Raw genomic sequence first — 18,021 nt, 5'->3', positions numbered from 1 at the left:
GGAAGGAAATTCTCCCTGAAGCCCACCACTTTATGCTTTTCAATTTAATGATACAAACGTCTTCTGAAGTAGAGAAGCATAAACTATTAGAAGCATTTCAGTTCTCTCTGCTGCAGAAGCCTGCAGGAAAGAAACCTTAATACAGAATATCTGATTCTAGCACTGAAATTTACATCTTAAACCAAATTATAACATCTAATTTTATGCAATCTTTATATCTCAAGTTAGGATTTCTCTCTTTTCATTCTGAAAGAGGGTTGATCTTAATTGGGTTTACGCTTTTCCACTTGTGTCTTGACTTATTTCTGCTTTAAAACATGAGAGACTGAAAAGAGATATTTCCAGGTCGGTTTGGAGAACATAAACAAGTTTTTATGAATGTCATAAATATATATAATAGAAAAATTATCTATGAGTAATATAATCAAAAAGCACCCTAATGTAGACAAGACTAATACATTTATACAAAAACAATTTGAATATAACACATTCAAATAATAAACCTAATTAAATGCCCTTAATAGTCATAAGCAATCTATGGTAGGGAAGAAAAAAAACAAACTAGCACATGGATACATTATAAAATAACTTGTAGGGTTTACAATTACTTTTAGGTTTCAGATACTCAAGTTTTCCAAATGTAGCAAATAGACATCTACAATGCAGTAACAGGAGACTGCAAGATCAAATGTGTCCCAGTTTAGCAATAATACATGAACAGTTATTTGTGAAAAAAACATGATTTGTACAGCACACATTTTGTAGCGGAAGAAACCAAATGAAAAGAAATGAAGTATACAGTTAAACTAAAATAGATGAACACATGGAGAGCCACTGAAGTAAAGTGCTGCTAAGAAACCCCCTCTAAGCTGTTACAACACAAAAGTCATAAAAATTCATGGGAATAAACTTATCTATTGAGAAAAACCCACATAAAGCCAAAAATATACATCATCCATATATCAAATGTGAAACTGTCTGAAAGAAAATGACAGTTTATCTAAAAAAAGAAATTCTGCTCTGTATCCAATGTCTAGTCATTTCCTCTCAAACCTACAAGGAAATCCCTCCTGAACTCCATTAAATGCCCTAAAGGATAGAGGACAGATAGATCCATCACCATTATAAAACAAAAGAAAGATAAAGAAATCTTTGTTTGGAATCCCATCTCTCAGAAGCACTGCAGAATATGGGACGTTTTTCCATTTGAATTCTCACAGAATCTGATTCACACTTATCTTTTGCTTTATTCACTTGTTAAAGCTTTTTAAAACAGTTAAAAATAAATTGCCTCAGCAAAAAATTCAGCTAAAATTTGACATAATATCATAGTAACTGCAAAAATATCTCCAGTATTTATGATTTCTGGCAAGAATCTTCCCAATCCTTTAACACTTAGCAAAGTGACTGGGCACTGCAGTACATCTTCCATATCAATAAATGATTCAGAAACAGATGGTAAACATTTCTAACAAAAAAAAGCCATGCCAATGTTTTTCCTTAGAAGGAAAAGCCAGCCTTAGGTAACCCTGGATGCTAACTTTAGCAGCATTATTTTGAACAAAAACAACTTTAAGAAAAATAGATTTCATGTCGTTTTTACTACGATAGGCCAAAGGTCACTTTGTGTTGCATGTGGTTTTTCAAGACAGCTGTCTGTTCAGCTCTGACTTGGAAATGCCTGTGCATCACATCAGAGAATTCAGCAAACTCTGACCTTAATGATCATCTTTTCCTCTCACTTTTTCCTGTCTGGGTGCATGAGAAATGAGAGCAACAGTAACACTTCCCCATTCTGTTGTTGATTCAGAATCCTAAACACCAATTTTTACTCAGCAAAAAGCATAAGCACTTCCTATAAATTGTTTGATGACAAATTGTATGGAAATATGTAGCATGAGGGTAGGAAGATGCAAATGAAACATGAACTGTGAAGACACGTGAAAGAAAAGCTAAGGATGTCACTAGTGCGGTGAGGGTGAGAACCCCTCAGGACAGGTTTCTGTCAGAAACCCAAAGTCACCATTCCAGGCAGGACTTGCCAGGAGCCACACCAGCCCATCCATGCAAAGGGCTCACAACTGTTAAGGTTAAATTTCTGCTCCCACAAAGAGCTGTGAAGATCATGGCCTTTCTCCAAGACTGCAGAAACCTCCTTAGCCCATTTGTGCTCATGAAACTTAAGGTTGGGTCCTGCACAGAGATAAGCAGTACCCAAATCTGCATGGATAGGAAGGGACAACACTTTGGGGCACAAGGTAAAAGGACAGCATCATCACAGATCCCCTCTAGCCTTTCTGAGACAAGTCTCATCTCTGCATCTGTCCCCAGCCACCCACAGGGCCAGAGGCCGGGTCTTTGGAAGAAAAGGCCATGGTTAAATCAAACAGAAACTTTCCCCAGACAGACAGTCACTACTTTTCTTCTGCTGTTCTCTCACCTACTCCTCGAGCCCCTGGAGCTCTGCAGCCCCATCTTGTCCCACACCAGCTCCTGCACTCTCATCCATGCAGCCTGTGACAGAGGGAGGACAGGCCTGTGACAGGCTGTGACAGAGGGAGCACAAAGGCCTTTGACCAAAGGTTAGTGGGTGTCATAAACACCAAGAGAAATGGGATCATGGAATACATTCAAGTAAGCCCTTGAAAGGCCACTTTGTGGAAAGTAAAAAAAAAACAAAAAAAAAAAACAAACAACTCAAGCCTGTAGCAGTCCAGAAAATCAAATAAAACACGTTTCAGGCATGTACATAGAGATCATCATAGACAAGAGAGGAAGCACAAAGAGCCCAAGTGCCACAGCCATATAAGCAAGAGTTCCAGAGCACCAGCATTGCCAGCTGAGCCCTTTACTGCTAGGAGGCCTGAAGCCAAGTTCCAGAAGAAGAGAGCTTCCTTTTCTTTCTGTAATACCCACTTTCCAGGGCTCAGTGATGCTTTACAAGGAGTGCTTCATGAACACCAGAATTCATGACAAGGAAGTATCCCAGGTACATGTATGGCTCACAATTGTACTCCTCTACTTCAGGTTACAATGTTAATTTTAATCACAGATACCACAAAATATGTCTAAGAACAGATGTCCTACAGTAACATTCCCATTTAATAAGCTTTTTCTGTCCACCATTTAGATACAATACAGCACCTGCTAGACTTGCATGAAAACAAATATTTTCTGTGTTAAAAATATTACATATTTTGTACAATTGATATTAATTTTTCATTTCAATTAAAATGCAAATCTTCCAATAAGCTCACTTACAGGATGTTTGGCTGAAAGTCTGCCAGTCACAGTTCCTGTTTGATTCCAAGTAGAGGAAATGAATCCCTGTAATCAAGTAAAGTCAAAACCAGAAAAAAATAAAGAATGAAGACATAGAACTATATTTTATTTAATATAAGAATCAGTAATAAAAATTCACTGCAATCAAAACAAGAAAATATAAAAGAAATACTGTTAAAAAGTTCTTAGACTGTAAACACTGCAATCATTTTACATCTTTTTAGGATGTTACAAGCTACTTTATATATTTCTACCTTTTTCATGCACGTTCGTAGTCCATCCACATAAGTTGACTTCATCTTATGAACCTCAAATACATAAAATTTAAGATAAATATTTACTTACAAAAATAAGAGATTTTTCAAATTAAAGATCCTAATTTTCAAATGCATCCTGTTGAAGACTTTTCTTTTTTAAAGACAGTTTTATCTGAGTAAGTAATGGATTTATACTCACTGACAGCTTAACCTATTCCTGTAAGTTAGGCAAGTGCTTGTTTATAAGCTAAAGATAGAGCTTTGCAGATACTATTAAATGAATTATCGGAATTTATTATTTTATATCTTATGCCCCCAGGTCAATAAATTACATGAAAACCACACACACAAAAAACCACAAACAAATTTTAAAAAATCAAAATCAAACCACAAACTTTTAAACTTTTAATTTGTTTTTTAAATTCTTGGAAGCTCATTCACCAAAAACTTGATGATTAAGTGTGAGAGCAGATCATTTAGGATTTTCAGGAGGCCTGTCATCCCAAAATTCCCCATAAACAGTTATCTCTTTCATTCTATGCAAAGCATTTCTTCAGAACTCAAAAACCAGACATTTTGGCTAAAGTATGCTTCATAGCACTACACAAATTTAACAGTGAAGTTCTCCAATTGTCTTTGCAACCTTGTACAATTGTTTGCTAGCTATAATCTAACACAGAGCAAACAACTATAAGCACTAAAATTTAGCAAGTCTTAAGTTCCAATTAGTATTTGAATGAAATGTCACTAGAGTCAATTTATTTATTTATTTATTTAACTATGAATTTGTTATCTGTCTTCTTAAATTTTGCTCTAATGCAACGACGTTCTGTGAAAAAGTATCAGCTCACCTGGCGGTATTCTAAAATTATCTTAGGCAAAGGATGAAGATCTTGCAATTTATTTAGCTGCAAAACCAAGAATGTGAATTACTGACATTCTTTCCTTGAAGCTATATTATTAAACAATCTTTAACAAGAACACATTTTGGAGGAAGAAATTTTCTTGACAAGCTGAATGGACAAAATACTGGCTGAAGGATGATGTCCTTCAAGCAATCCCAGCCCAGGCCCAAGGAAGCCTTCATTAGGAAGAATGGAGATTCCTCCTTCCCATTTCATTTTCCCTCCTGTCCCACACAGGGACAAAAAGACACATAGACATAAAAGCTTTTCCACAGCAACTTGGATAACACAGGGGTGTGATGTGTGTGTGTTATTTATGGCCCTTTTGATTGTTTTTTGTGCTATACAGCACCAATGCAAGAGAGAACATGATGGAAGTAGACAAAATAACACATATATACACACATACATATTTATACACACATAGTCCAAGAGGAGAATTTCTCCTGTTCATGCCTTAATAAAAGTTCCAAGAACACTTGAAGAGAAATTCAAATTGTCAAATTAAAAGCCAATTAAATAAAGCATATTTCTGATTACTTTGATCGGAAACTCTCAAAAATTCTGTTGAGGAAAAGAACTAAATTATTAAAATAGAGATTAGATATTTATAAGTACAACAAAAAACTCCTGGAACTACAGTAATCCAGGATGAAAAATATATGCAACTGTACTAAAATTTATATTTAAAATACAATTCTTGCTACTAGGGAGAAACTAACATCTTAAGATTAATTGTCTACTATCTATCTCCTGGAAGGTTTCATCCTCCCTTTCTCTAAATAACCAAGTCTCAGTAGTTGTTGGAAAGAGAATACTGGACTACATAAAGGCATTGCTTTGATTATAGCTACAAATCCTATGCTCCCACAAAAAGGTGACATGAATTCTATTTCACTGATGCCTCCCACTTCCCAAGGCTCTCTGTCACCCTCCAAGATTACATGTCTGATCTATGAAACCTCCTTCTCCTTGAGTACTGTGTGGGGTTTATGGTTATACTGTTGAGGTTACTGGATATCATATTTGGTAGTTCAGACACTTGACTGAAAAGTGCAATTTCCCTCTTAAGGAACAAATATTACCCTTCTACCTTCCCCAAAGGTATTCATGTTCAGCAATGAGTTGTGCACTATATTCTAACTCCTATATAAACTAGAACAATACAATTGTGGCACCAAATCAGAAACATGTGCAGCTGCACAGAGGCTTTTTCTCTTCTAACAAGAATCTCCATTGCTATTTTTATCTTCACAAAATTATTTTTTAATGATCTGACAAGGGGATCAAGAGCACCCTCAGTCAGTTTGCAGATGACACCAAACTGGATGGAAGAGTTGATCTGCTGGAGGGCAGGAAGGCTCCACAGTGGGATCTGGACAGGCTGGGTCAGTGGGCCCAAAGATCTGAGGTTCAACAAGGCCAAGTGCTGAGTCCTTCCCCTGGGCCACAACAACCCCTGCAGTGCCACAGGCTGGGGCAGAGTGGCTGGAAAGGGCCCCGTGGAAAAGGACCTGGGGGTGCTGGGTGAGAGTGGCTGAACATGAGCCAGGTGTGCCCAAGTGGCCAAGAAGGCCAATGGCACCTGGCCTGGACCAGCAGTGGTGTGGCCAGCAGCACCAGGGCAGTGACTGTCACCCTGTACTCAGCAGTGAGTAACATGATCTGTTTTGGATCCTTCATTTCAAAAAGGACATTGAGGTGCTGGAGCGAGTCCAGAGAAGCACAACAGAGCTGGAAAAGGGTCTGGAGCACAAGTCTGATAAGGAACAACTGAAGGAGCTGGGTATGTTTAGCCTGGAGAAAAGGAAGCTCAGATGAGACCCTCAGTAGCTTTTCCCCACCATGGAGTGCAAGTCTCTTTTCTGGCACAAGTAACTGTAGCACAAATAGTACAATACAAAAATAAAGCACAATCATTAGAAAAAAATCTAGAAAAATCACGATTTCACTGGAATATAACTTAGAAGTTTTGTTAAATCATGCAGCTGGTTTTAAAATCCTTCCCTCTCTCACCACAACTTCTGAGGTGGAGACGAGCTGTTGTATTTCAGTTCTGTGAAGTTTCTCACACAGGGTATGGAGTTTTAACTTATCAAATAGTACCTAAAGTAAGAAAAAGACAATAAATCCTTCAGTGTTTCAAGTGTTGAAGTAGAAAGGAAAATTATTAGGTGCTTGAACTTAAAAAGAAAACAGGTTACAAGGTAAATAGAGCATGCTGTAGCAAAGAGAGCAAACACAGAATTGAAAATCTTTACCTTTGAGCTATTGAAGCAGTGACATATTTACTTAAAAAAAGAGCATAAGTTATGCACATACAATTCAAATACATATTATTCAAAAAACTGAGATGTCCTTCATTAAAAGCAGAAAATAATTAATATAGAATTAGTCTGAAGTGCTAAGGATATATATGTTTTGCAGTTCTCCTGTATCAATAAATCTATAGAATGTACACCTTAAGCAGAAACAGTAAAACAAACAATACCTCTCGGAGCTGACAGCTGCTGGTCAAGAGGAATCGTTCTCCTGCAGCCTCATGAGCCTCCTGTTCAAGCTCTTTGAGCCGCAGCTATAAATTACAACTTCAAAATTATTCTCCTTGCACTGTTATTTTCTTCAATATCTGCTGCTTGCTTCAAAGGTTAATGAGAATATTGGACCTTTATTTAAAAATTGAGTACTTGATATTGTGTAATCACGGCTAGCTATCAACATTTGGTTGAGTAGATTGTTTATATACTCCTTAATTTATATTGCTTTATGATCTGGGAAGGGGATTTATTGTAGTAAGAAGTACCAACAGTTCTGGTTAAAGAATTTAGGTTACTGAAGCCTATAGAGATCTGTGAGAAACACAGCTATGCAAATTATTCCGATAAATTAGTAATCTGTCAGACCAGTATGATTATCTAGTCAAATCTTATGTTACAAAGTAGGATTCTCTTGTAGCTATTTTTATCAAAGAACACTCATTTAAAGAGTGTATTGTTCACAAAAAAAGGGAGAGAAGTCTATCACTTCTCAGGAAGATGGGTACTGAAAACTGTAGGTTCCGAAAGTGTCATTACCATTTTTACTCCACAATACATAACCCAGAAAGACCTGTGCATTTTGCAATGCAATTTCAGTTCCAGGGCAAGGCTGATGACTCAAATGTGTCTTTTACTTGTGCAAATAAATATGGAAGTATCCTAAAATGTAAATATAATCATTTATAATTATATACTAAAAACATCACACTATCACGTAAAATGTGACAAAAGTTCCTTCTCTTTTTAATCAGTTATCCTCAGTAAAAGCACAAAGATGATGCTATATAGTTTTCAAGAAAAAAAAATTAATACAAAATTTACCCCTAGAAGCTCTGATGTTTTTTTCAGTTCTTGTTTGTTCACATATATTTTGTGTGTTTCCATCACTGTAAATACAATTTTAGGTTAAGAACATTCAATCTTACATTTTTCTTAGACTATAAAATGGAAACTCAATCTCACACAGATGTTATGAGGCTAAGATAACATTTCCTATTCAGAGGAATTACATTCCACTTGGGCATAGTCAGCAGCTGTGTGAAAATAGTGAAGATTCATATTTTGAACTGAACTTTTCATACCTGCCAGAATTTTGATAAGTGGAAGCTCTAAAGTGCAAAATAAGTTCCACAAACCTTGAGCCTGTAAAGTAAGTTATAAATATATTTTTCAGTATTTTTCAGTATTTCCCAGTGAGCAGTATTTTACTTTCTTTATATTCCCTTTTTACACGACAATATGTGTTTGTGGCATTAAATACTACTTAGTGTAAATTATAGTTTCTAAATGCCATCACTTCTCTTTGTGGGGAATAGGAATTTTGCAATAGTAACTATTTTGTACAAGAATGCTAACAAAGAAATATATATACATTTTTTCTAAACAGTTTCTTTTTAAACTAAGTTTCATTATAATAGGACACACGGTTATCCTTTTTCCTTTGTTCAACTGAACAATTAGGCAACCATTCATAATTCATAACTTTGTTTTCATTAGGGAGAAAATAAGAGTTGAAAGGGTCATGTCCCCAAATTACTTACTGAGAACAGAAAGTCTGGAGTTTTTTTAAACCACTGAACCAACCTGATTTGTCCAGAAACTCTTGTGGGTTCAATCTCAGTGTTTCTGTGGCTTTGGTGTTTCCCTGCTGCCTCCCTTCATGGACTGCTCACCACACTGGTGATACCCACATTAACATGGCTCCACCACCTCATGGTCCCAGCCCTACACCTACTACCAGCAACTTCAAAAACAATCCCTGGGAAACTGTGATGCCCTTTCTACCAGAACCTGGTGTATCCCTAAATTCTGGCACTTTTCCAGGTATATGATCACAGGCAGAAAACACACACAGCCCAACAGATTTCTTGAGAAATATTCTGAACTGCAATAAGGGTTAAAATAGAATAAAATAGTACACTTGGAAGGGACCTACAATGACTATCTATTCACATTGCCTGGTCAATTCAGGGCTGACTAAAATTTAAAGTATATGATAAGGACACCGTCCAATTGCCTCAAACACTGACAGGCCTGGGCCATCAACCACCTCTCTGGGCAGCCTGTCCCACCATGTGACCAGTGCTTGGTTAACACAATACAGAACAAAAGATATGCTGAGTTTTCATAAGCAAGGAATACATAGAAAAAAATAGATATATGTTCTACCTCTTTTAACACTTTTTAGACAGTAATATATAGATTTAAAATACTAAAAGAAAAGTCAATATTCTGAACCTTTCCTGTTCTCAGAATATTCATTTAGTTAAATGTAGCACGGGAAAAGTTTCTCCTGAAGATTAATCTTGACACCATCTCTTTCTAGAATAAATGGGAGCAATTTGATGGGCAATTTGTTTTAAATGTTGACTGCCAATGTAAACCATTAAGGACTGAAGCATTCTATTATTCTAATTTGAATGAGAAATACATCTTAACTCTCTTTAATTCAATACTTACATAGTTATTCCTGAGCAAATTATTTTTGTCTTACCTTTAAGCCATGAGCAAGGTCCATCATTACATTATAAAGCTTCTCCAAGTTCACACCTAAGTGTTGATACTGATATAAATAAATCAAAAATAAATCAATAACTTTATTGTTAACAATACTCTAAATATTTTTAGCAATATATCTTTTTAAAAGGTATAAATTGTAAAAAGATGCTTTTCTGTCTACCTTTTGTTAACATTTCAGAAACATTGTTAGATCTCTGTCAAACCCAAATCACAGCACTAGACTGTGAACACAACACTAGATTATGAACGTTACAGATTTTGCCTGATCCTGTATTTACATTTTGCATCAAGTACAGAGAAATATAGTGTTGATAAACTGCCTTTGACACTGAAGTCAGAGCTCCTTTACTACTTCTGAAATGAGGAAAATTCCTTTCATTCTTTTTCTCATATAAGTACTGCTACTTTTGTGCCAGAACTGTTCACTTCCTTCCCTTCTGTTCCAAAGGTGTTCCACACAGCACCAGGTCACCTCCTCCAGTTGGCCAGAATACCATTTGAAATGTATACAAATACTGAGAAAGATTGTTAGGTCCAATATCGTGACCATTAAAAATAAACTTTATAAAGACTGAGAAACAGCAGGCCTGGAGGGTAAGCTGCAGAGGGCTATCCCTCAAAGCTGTGCAGATCCATGGGTGATGATCCTTGTTCTAAAACAGTCTAGTCCATACTGCAGTGAAAAGTCACCAACCTGTCTCCAAGAAACCTTGTCCATACCAACTTGTTCTGGAACAAAGGAGCTGTCTGTGAAATACAGACAGCTTGCTTGATCCCTTCCTGGAGGTGGAAGAGAGCCCAGTGACAGGCCAGTGACAGGCTTCAACTGACACCAAAATTCCTCATCAGTAAATGCAGCGATGACAAGACCAGCATAATGTTTAGCGCCTGTTCCAGCAAATGTTTCAGGGAGTGTGGACCATGACCACTTTGGCACAGCACCAAATATACAGACAAGCAGCAAGCAGCACATCCTTGTGCTAGAGGTGTGTGGGTGAGCTGTGGGCTACAGAATAAACCAGCAGTCATTCCAAGTACTGTGGTGGGTGGACAAGACTAGTACAAGACAGAGAGAGCTTCACTGAAGCAGTGAGGCACAAGATGATTTATCACTAACCACAGATCCCTCTGGCAGTATAGACAACTGTTAGGAATCTACCAGAAAAAACAGAGCAAGCAGATTGAAGAGATAAATCTGGCAAAGAACCAGGAGACACAGGAAGAACTGGGACTCACTGAGCAAAGAGAAAAGCCAAAAAGGAAGTGTGAGAGTGCAGGTGACAAATTAAGGAATAAGGAATGGGGGGATAGTCACAGGATGTTACAAGGAGACATTAATTGGGAATTGAGTGAACAAGTCAACATAAAGACACTGGAGATGGCTGTGGCAAGGAAACAAACTAGACCTGAAGTAGGACAGGAAGGAAATAAAATTTCAATATTTAACTCAGAGCTGGGAATCAGGATAAAAAAGATGAAAAATAACTACCAACAGATGTGACATCTGAAGAACAAAAGACTGAGTCAAGCTAAGGGAAGTGACAAGGATTAAGGACGCTGACTCACAGCAAGGCCATCATACATAAAAGAACCATAGGTAACTTCTGTCTATTTGCTTGTCTATTCCTACACTAATAACTTAATTCATGAAGTAGCTTCTGAACAACTGCAGTTTACAGCCAATGATTTCAAGTAAACTGCCTCTGCTTTTCTCAGAAATGTCTACACTGATGGGTAAGTGCCAGTACAACCAACCCCTGCCTATGCACCAAGCCCACTTGACATCTGTGGATTTGTATCCTACAGGTCCTACAATCATGGTACAATACTTGGTCTGAATGTGCAAGGCCTCTGAAAAGTGAATGGCAGAAAAAACCACATTATTTAAGTTGCTTTACATCATCTTATCCTTCAAACAACCTCTGAAAGCTAATGTGTCCACAGTAGATTCCCATAGCCCAAAACAGGTACAAATATTTTATAACATTCAGGAAATAGATTTCAATAGAAATACAGAGGACATTTGATATGATACAGGAAGAACTTTCCATAGTGCAGGGAAAAAAAGTTCATCATGCATTCTCTCACACTGAGAATTAAAATTCACAGATTTTTTCATGCAAATGCTTGAAGGATCTCATGTGACTCCCTGCTGTTTCTCAGCCTATGACATGGTGTATACCAGTTGTGAAATTTAGCAAAATTGTTAATAACAATCAGCTAAACACAGGCTACAAGTGCACAGGAACTGGAGAACAAACACAGCATTAGATATTTTGGAAAGGAGAGCTGGAAATCATTTCGCAGGAAGGTGAAGAGAAAAAATATATAAATCTATACTAATTCAGGTTGTTACTGAACTTTACAGCTTTAAAGGAAAATTTTACAGCTGTCCCTGGAGAATGAGCTCCCATCTTGGTAGATGCAGTAAAACCTCTCCTTCTCCCCTTTCTTTCAATTTCCAACATGCCTCATTCATAGAATATTTTGTCCATTATAAAATCTTCCATTATAAAATCTATCCATTATCTATCTCCTTTTCCAATATCTTCTAAGCAAAAGTAATTCTATTATCATTTCCTTCCCTTTTAACCCAAACAATTGAAAACAAATTACTTACAGATACATTTCTCAAAGTGCCTGTATCTGTATTTTCTGCTCCCTTTGAAAAAGGCTTTTCAAAATACTTCTGTATTAAACACTCAAAGGAAGGAACTGTGTCACTGGGGTTTATCAGCCATGCTGCAATCCTTGGATCTAACACGACACTATTGGCAACTACAAAAACAAATTATTCAAAATATTTAAAATACCTCCATACTGAAAAATAGCTATGAAGTTTTGCCCATCTTTCCTGCACACACAAATCATAAAAGGAAAATTATTTACTCTACAAAATTATTAAACATTGAATTCACTGCTGTAACACAATATCATGACTACACTGGAGGAAGTGCAGGAATGCACTTTTTTGAAAAATGTTGTTTTGTGAGGTTGGGGTGGATTTTTTTTGGTTGGATTTTTTCAAGTTTTCAATTATAAGTAAACTTTTGGCTCCTTAGATTTACTGTAAAAACTTTCCTTTCTTAGAACTGAAAAACTTCAAGATGAAGGCTTTTTTATGAGAGTCTCCCTACAGTACAGTTTTCTTGTTGATGTTGATAACTTGACTGATATCCACAAAATTGCTATTGGGGATCAGGAAGAGACTTCCTAGCAATCAGACCAAGACTATTAATGTATATATGAATTCACATATGGGTGCACAATGCACTGTTGCCAAAACTCAGAACCTTTCGTCCTTTAGCATCATATGTGCTTACACTGCAGCCTCATGTTCACACAGGTGGATAGGATGGGCCAAGCCCAGTGCTGTTACACTTTCCTTTGAACTACAATCTCAACATGTGTCCTGCAGTTCTCCAAAGAACAGGAGAAACTAATAACTAGACTGCTTTGTGATATATCCAAAAATAAACCTTAGTATCCTCTTCAGTAACCCCTAAGTAACTTCAAACCATGACCTACAAGTACATTTATAGAGAACTCCATGCTACACAACCTTGCAGACTCAGTTACCTGGAAGCAAATTTTAATGTCCATAATGCAAGTTACAGCTACAGGACTACTCTAAAGAGAATTGTAGGGGTTTTGTTTGTTTTGTTGGAGCTTTGTGTGCTTTTTTTTTTCATAGCAGAAATAATGTGTGAGGAAGCATCAAGTTTCAAAGTTTAAAAGCCTAAACAAGAATTGTTTTGGTTACTAGAAACTTCAGATTCAAATCCCAGGGATCAGGTACTATCAAATACTTCCTGTGTGTACAAGTCAGACTGCCAATATTGCCAGTCCCATTACAGCATTTCTTCTCCCACCTTTCCCATTCCCAGTGCTGGTTTTTGTACAGATCCTCACTGTGATTTACTGAAACTTTCCAGATGCTGAACACAAGCTGATGATTCTCCACAGAGACAGCCCTTCCTGAAAGGTCAGGTGTACTTTTGTAATTCACTTAGCAGTAATTTCACAGAATTCACAAAATTACTAGGTTGGAAGACTTTAAAGATCATTGAGTCCAACCCATGCCCTAACACCTCAACAATTTGATATATGGAACCAAAAAAAAACCCAAAACAAAAAAGACATTATATTTATATCTTATGCTTGTTGCTAGAAATTGCTTTTAAATCCACAGAGAAGAGTCTTACTTGTTTCTATCAAAAGAACATGGGCCCATTCAAGTGATGCCTAATTCTGACAACTATGAGCATCTCTGGGATTTATTCTAGCCCTCCCTTTCAGCAGAGGAAGTTTTTTCCTAAGGAATATGAAACATGAAGTACTTTGACCTTTTCAGCTATAGTCAGCACTGTGTTGAGAGCTTTTGTTTCCACTGGAAGCTATCCTTAAGTCAATGATTTAATTCCTACTCTGAGAAGAATGCATGAGGCTTAACATGCCAAGCCTCTGGTCACAACCTCCTCCAAGAAAGGTGTTTTTTTGTATGGTAATAAACTCTATTTTTCAATATATCACTTAATATAAGTAATATATTACTTACTAAATTTAGTTATTTCTGCACTCAGTGATTTTAACAGAAACACCAACAGCACAGAGATTACAGGATGAGATCATAGATTCAATACTTGCCTTGTTTCCAGCTGATTTCATTACCATAAATTTGAAGTAGACTCCTCAGGAAATCTTTTGCATTGAAGCAAATTATAGGAACTTTGCACTGCAGCATTTGAAACAACACTTGCCTGCACAGAAGTAGTTCATTAACACACACTATACTGCTCCTACATTTAGTCAATCTATTTACTTTGTTCTTTTTAATTAGCACCTAATACTAAACAGTTAACCCAAGACATTTCCTTATTCCTATAAGAACAGAATACTGCATTTGAATATTAAATTCTTAACTCAGTAATTCTCGAAACTATGCTCTAGAAGAAATTAAAACATCCTAGAAGATACGCTTTATCACATATACATAAAGAAAACAAATCCTTGTTTAACTGTTGAACTGCAACCTTAATCTGAAACACCAACTGGCATCCCTGTAATACTACAATATACCCAAATAAGATCACAGAGGCTAAATTGATGTAGCATTATAAAGCACTCATTTAAAAGTTACTAGACCATCTAAATTGCCATAACTGCCCTGTGTTAATATGCTGTTTAATTCCAAAACGTTTAATCTTTGTCATGTATTTCCATACTTCATGAAAATGTCTTTAATTCTCTCATTCATGATATTTTAAATAGATATAACCAACTACATATATATTAGTTTACAGATTTACCAACTATGCATGTGATTTTTTTTTAGTAGGTTATATTTTGGGCAATATACAAAAATAATAATTTTTATAAAGCAGTTTTAATGGTATGAGATCACAGCTCCAAGGGTTTGGACAGATTAGAAATCACAGAGATCACAAGGTATTGCTGTATGCATTATAGATCCATTTTTAAACAATTGCACTATTCTTACAGTAAATAATTACCCATAGGTTTCATCTAAATGCTACTACTTTTAATCAACTTACCAAATTTTTACTTTTCATATGTACATGCTTTACTGATATGTTATTCTCAGTTCATGACAACCCATATTCAAGCTGACAACAGTACTTGTCATGTAACCCCAATATTACAGCTGGGGAAGCAAAGCTATGACTTGTTTCAAGCCATGATTTCAAGAAGTGGAAGAGGGGCAACTAAGAACAAAGTCCTGCATCTTGAAATTAATGTTTTGTAATTTAATACTCCAAATTTAGCAGTTTACAATAAGACAGAAATTACTGAAATTTATAAAATATTCTAATGGAGTTTTAGCATGCTAGAGTATTACATCTAGGAATCAGATTCAGTTCTCATTTTTCCCTTTTTGGGATATGATTTTCAAGTTAATAGGAATAAAAATGGACTTTGATTATAATAACTGGAAGTTTAAAACATAGTCCAACTTTTCATTAAAATTTAGTATAAGTATTAAGTAGATACATAAAGCCTTTACTTCCAAGATTATATTTTATTATTACTGAACATTAGTAAAGCTTCCTCTGTCAAAAGCCATTTAAAAAAACCTGTGCTAAAAAGACTTGAAATATTAACAAAGCTCAGAAAGCGTGTTTATCACAATAATGTCCATCAAAAATGTACTAGTTAAGAAATGCAGTACAGCAAATGGAAGATAAAATACAAGAAAGATAAACCTGGACAAAACATATTCTTTAGTGCTGTCCTGCTTTAACAGCTTATAAAGGATTTGCAGGTGAATGTAAACAGCTCCTACCAGAATTCCAACCTAATTCTGAAAGGGCTACAGTCAGTGATATGCTGAGCCCAAAGGAATAGTCTATTGTTATTTGGTTTCTATTAGCCCAGACTTGATACAGAACAAACACAGCCAAAATTAATTTCAACAAGCCTGACATGTAAAGATCAGGCCTGTGCTAAGTAACAAACACCATTACTGCTGAAAGCATACGTAAAGCAAGACAGTATTTTTTCCTACATGCTCTCACCAAGAAAATTTCTTATGAGCTTGTTCTTGTTCCTGTTCCCAGAGAGATGACTGTTCAGTTTTTAAATAAATTAATTTATCATTTTCATTTGCAGCATTCCAAGTATAGCCAGTGGAAGTGTGACCTGGAGGACAAGGCTGATCAGTCTGATTCTTCACCAGCACAACAACTCCTTTTACTGATGAGGTAGAGGCCTGTTAAGCACAATTACAATAGTGTTTCCTCTGACAGATTTTGTGCAATCCTATAAAGAAAAATTCCCAAGTACTTTACAATATGAAACCTATTATGTACACTTACAGTTACTGCATTCACCATTGACACAGTAGAGGAACATGCAAGTGTTTCAGCCTTGAAACAAAAATCCTAGAGGTTTAATTTACTCCAAGTTTTACTTGGTAGTTGAAAATGAAATGTAATCGACTGTACATTTTGGTATGTCATACACAAAAGTGCTGCCAATGAACATGGGCTTGTGATTATCACTCACATGCACGTTTAAATGGTTCTACAAAAGTGACTCTAAACAAAATCCATCCCTCACTAACCTGCTCTGAGTTGAGCTGTGAAGAACCATCTTGAAATATCATAGTAGTGATAAAAGCTGCTGCTTGTTCTATAGTTGCAAGGAATTTGCTTTTTTCTTCACATCCTAAACTGCTGATATCACAAGGATACTTTCCAGAAGAATTTATTTGTCCAGGAGTACAGCTGTATCTTCTTTCATGTAATATGTAGGTATTTACATGCAATCTTCTTGTTTTCTCTGAACAAGATGTAGACAAGTTTTGCTTTCTTTTAAGAGGAATAACTATTTTGTTTTCCCTATCCTTCAGGGTTTTTTCTTCTACTGAAAGACTCCTTTCTTGATATCCCCATTTTGGGAAGCCTGAATCCTGGTAACAGCTTAGTATTTTGGTATCTTGACAGCCAAGTATTTTATCCATATGCACTGTCCTGACTATCTGACCAGCAGTTCTTTTTTCAGGGCTGATAGTTGTTTTTAATGTGGCAATTCTGGAATTATAATTCTCCTGGGAAAATCAGAAATTTTTAGCAAACCAACTATTTGACTTATAAGGAGAAACTAAAAATTGCACTGTTAGTTTAGATAAGCTTTCAAGAAAGCAAAATTCTATGAAAAACTGTTGATACTAACAAAACAGAGCCAGTTTAGGGGAACCACATTACATAAACCAAAACTCAATTATGTATCAGTAGAGATTTTGTTGACATATACCATTTGCATCCACAACCACTTCTTTTTTAACCTAATATTAGTCCAACACTAAAAATGGCAAATTAACAACTGTAAGAGGTATCTAGTCCAGTAGCCTGTCCTCCATAAGTAATGACTGCTTTGGAATCTCAAGTATGTGAATCAACTGGATCCCTTCAAGCAACTTACAGGATGGCAAGATATAAAAAATACATAATAAAGTTGCATTGAAGTATTATGAGCTGCATGAATAAGTATTACATTCTATTCTGTTTAATCCACAATACCCTGAACAGTTTTTCCTACTCCAGATAGTCCCTGGAGCCCTCTACTGCAGCATGCTACTAAACAGCATTAAGCAAGATGCTGCATGGTAGTGCTTGAATTCTACTCCTCCATCCTTATTTCCTTCAGAAATTTCCGTGCTCTGCTTCTGGCCCTAGTGCTTTCTTACTATTTATTTAGCTAGTTTCTTCTACAAACTCCTCAGCTAAAATAGATCCTCTGTCTTGATTTCATTTCTCAGTGACCCCTCCGAGATTCCCCAAGGTAAATGTGCGTTTAACTATTTACAGATAGACAGATTTGCATCTTCCCTCAATACTTTTTATGCCTCAATCAGAAATAGGTCTCAGAGGAGCTGGCAAGTTTCTACTCCTGAGATATTTGAAAAAAATATATATTAGTGTTGCATTTGCAAGCTTTTCCTCAGTTATTTTGAACTATACCATTGTATATTTCATTTAACTTAGTCAAATGAGACAA

General features: G+C 36.1%; 1 protein-coding gene across 1 annotated transcript in view; it reads right to left on the bottom strand.

Annotated features, from left to right (window-relative positions):
• Positions 1-18,021, bottom strand: part of POLN (DNA polymerase nu) — an 89,399-nt gene that overhangs the window by 66,109 nt on the left and 5,269 nt on the right. Inside the window, exons 3-14 of the mRNA XM_050974105.1 lie at positions 16,586-17,071; positions 16,038-16,231; positions 14,149-14,261; positions 12,122-12,279; positions 9,476-9,544; positions 8,064-8,124; positions 7,804-7,868; positions 6,936-7,019; positions 6,461-6,550; positions 4,391-4,447; positions 3,537-3,590; positions 3,262-3,327 (exon numbers count right to left, since the gene is read on the bottom strand). Coding sequence (XP_050830062.1) covers positions 3,262-3,327; positions 3,537-3,590; positions 4,391-4,447; positions 6,461-6,550; positions 6,936-7,019; positions 7,804-7,868; positions 8,064-8,124; positions 9,476-9,544; positions 12,122-12,279; positions 14,149-14,261; positions 16,038-16,231; positions 16,586-17,071 — 1,497 coding nt within the window. The remainder of the gene's footprint in view (positions 1-3,261; positions 3,328-3,536; positions 3,591-4,390; positions 4,448-6,460; positions 6,551-6,935; positions 7,020-7,803; positions 7,869-8,063; positions 8,125-9,475; positions 9,545-12,121; positions 12,280-14,148; positions 14,262-16,037; positions 16,232-16,585; positions 17,072-18,021) is intronic.

Source organism: Serinus canaria, chromosome 4 (assembly GCF_022539315.1).
Source record: "Serinus canaria isolate serCan28SL12 chromosome 4, serCan2020, whole genome shotgun sequence".
NCBI classification, from domain to species: domain Eukaryota; kingdom Metazoa; phylum Chordata; class Aves; order Passeriformes; family Fringillidae; genus Serinus; species Serinus canaria.
Note: the sequence above shows the minus strand (reverse complement) of the source record. Positions and strands in the feature narration are given on the sequence as shown.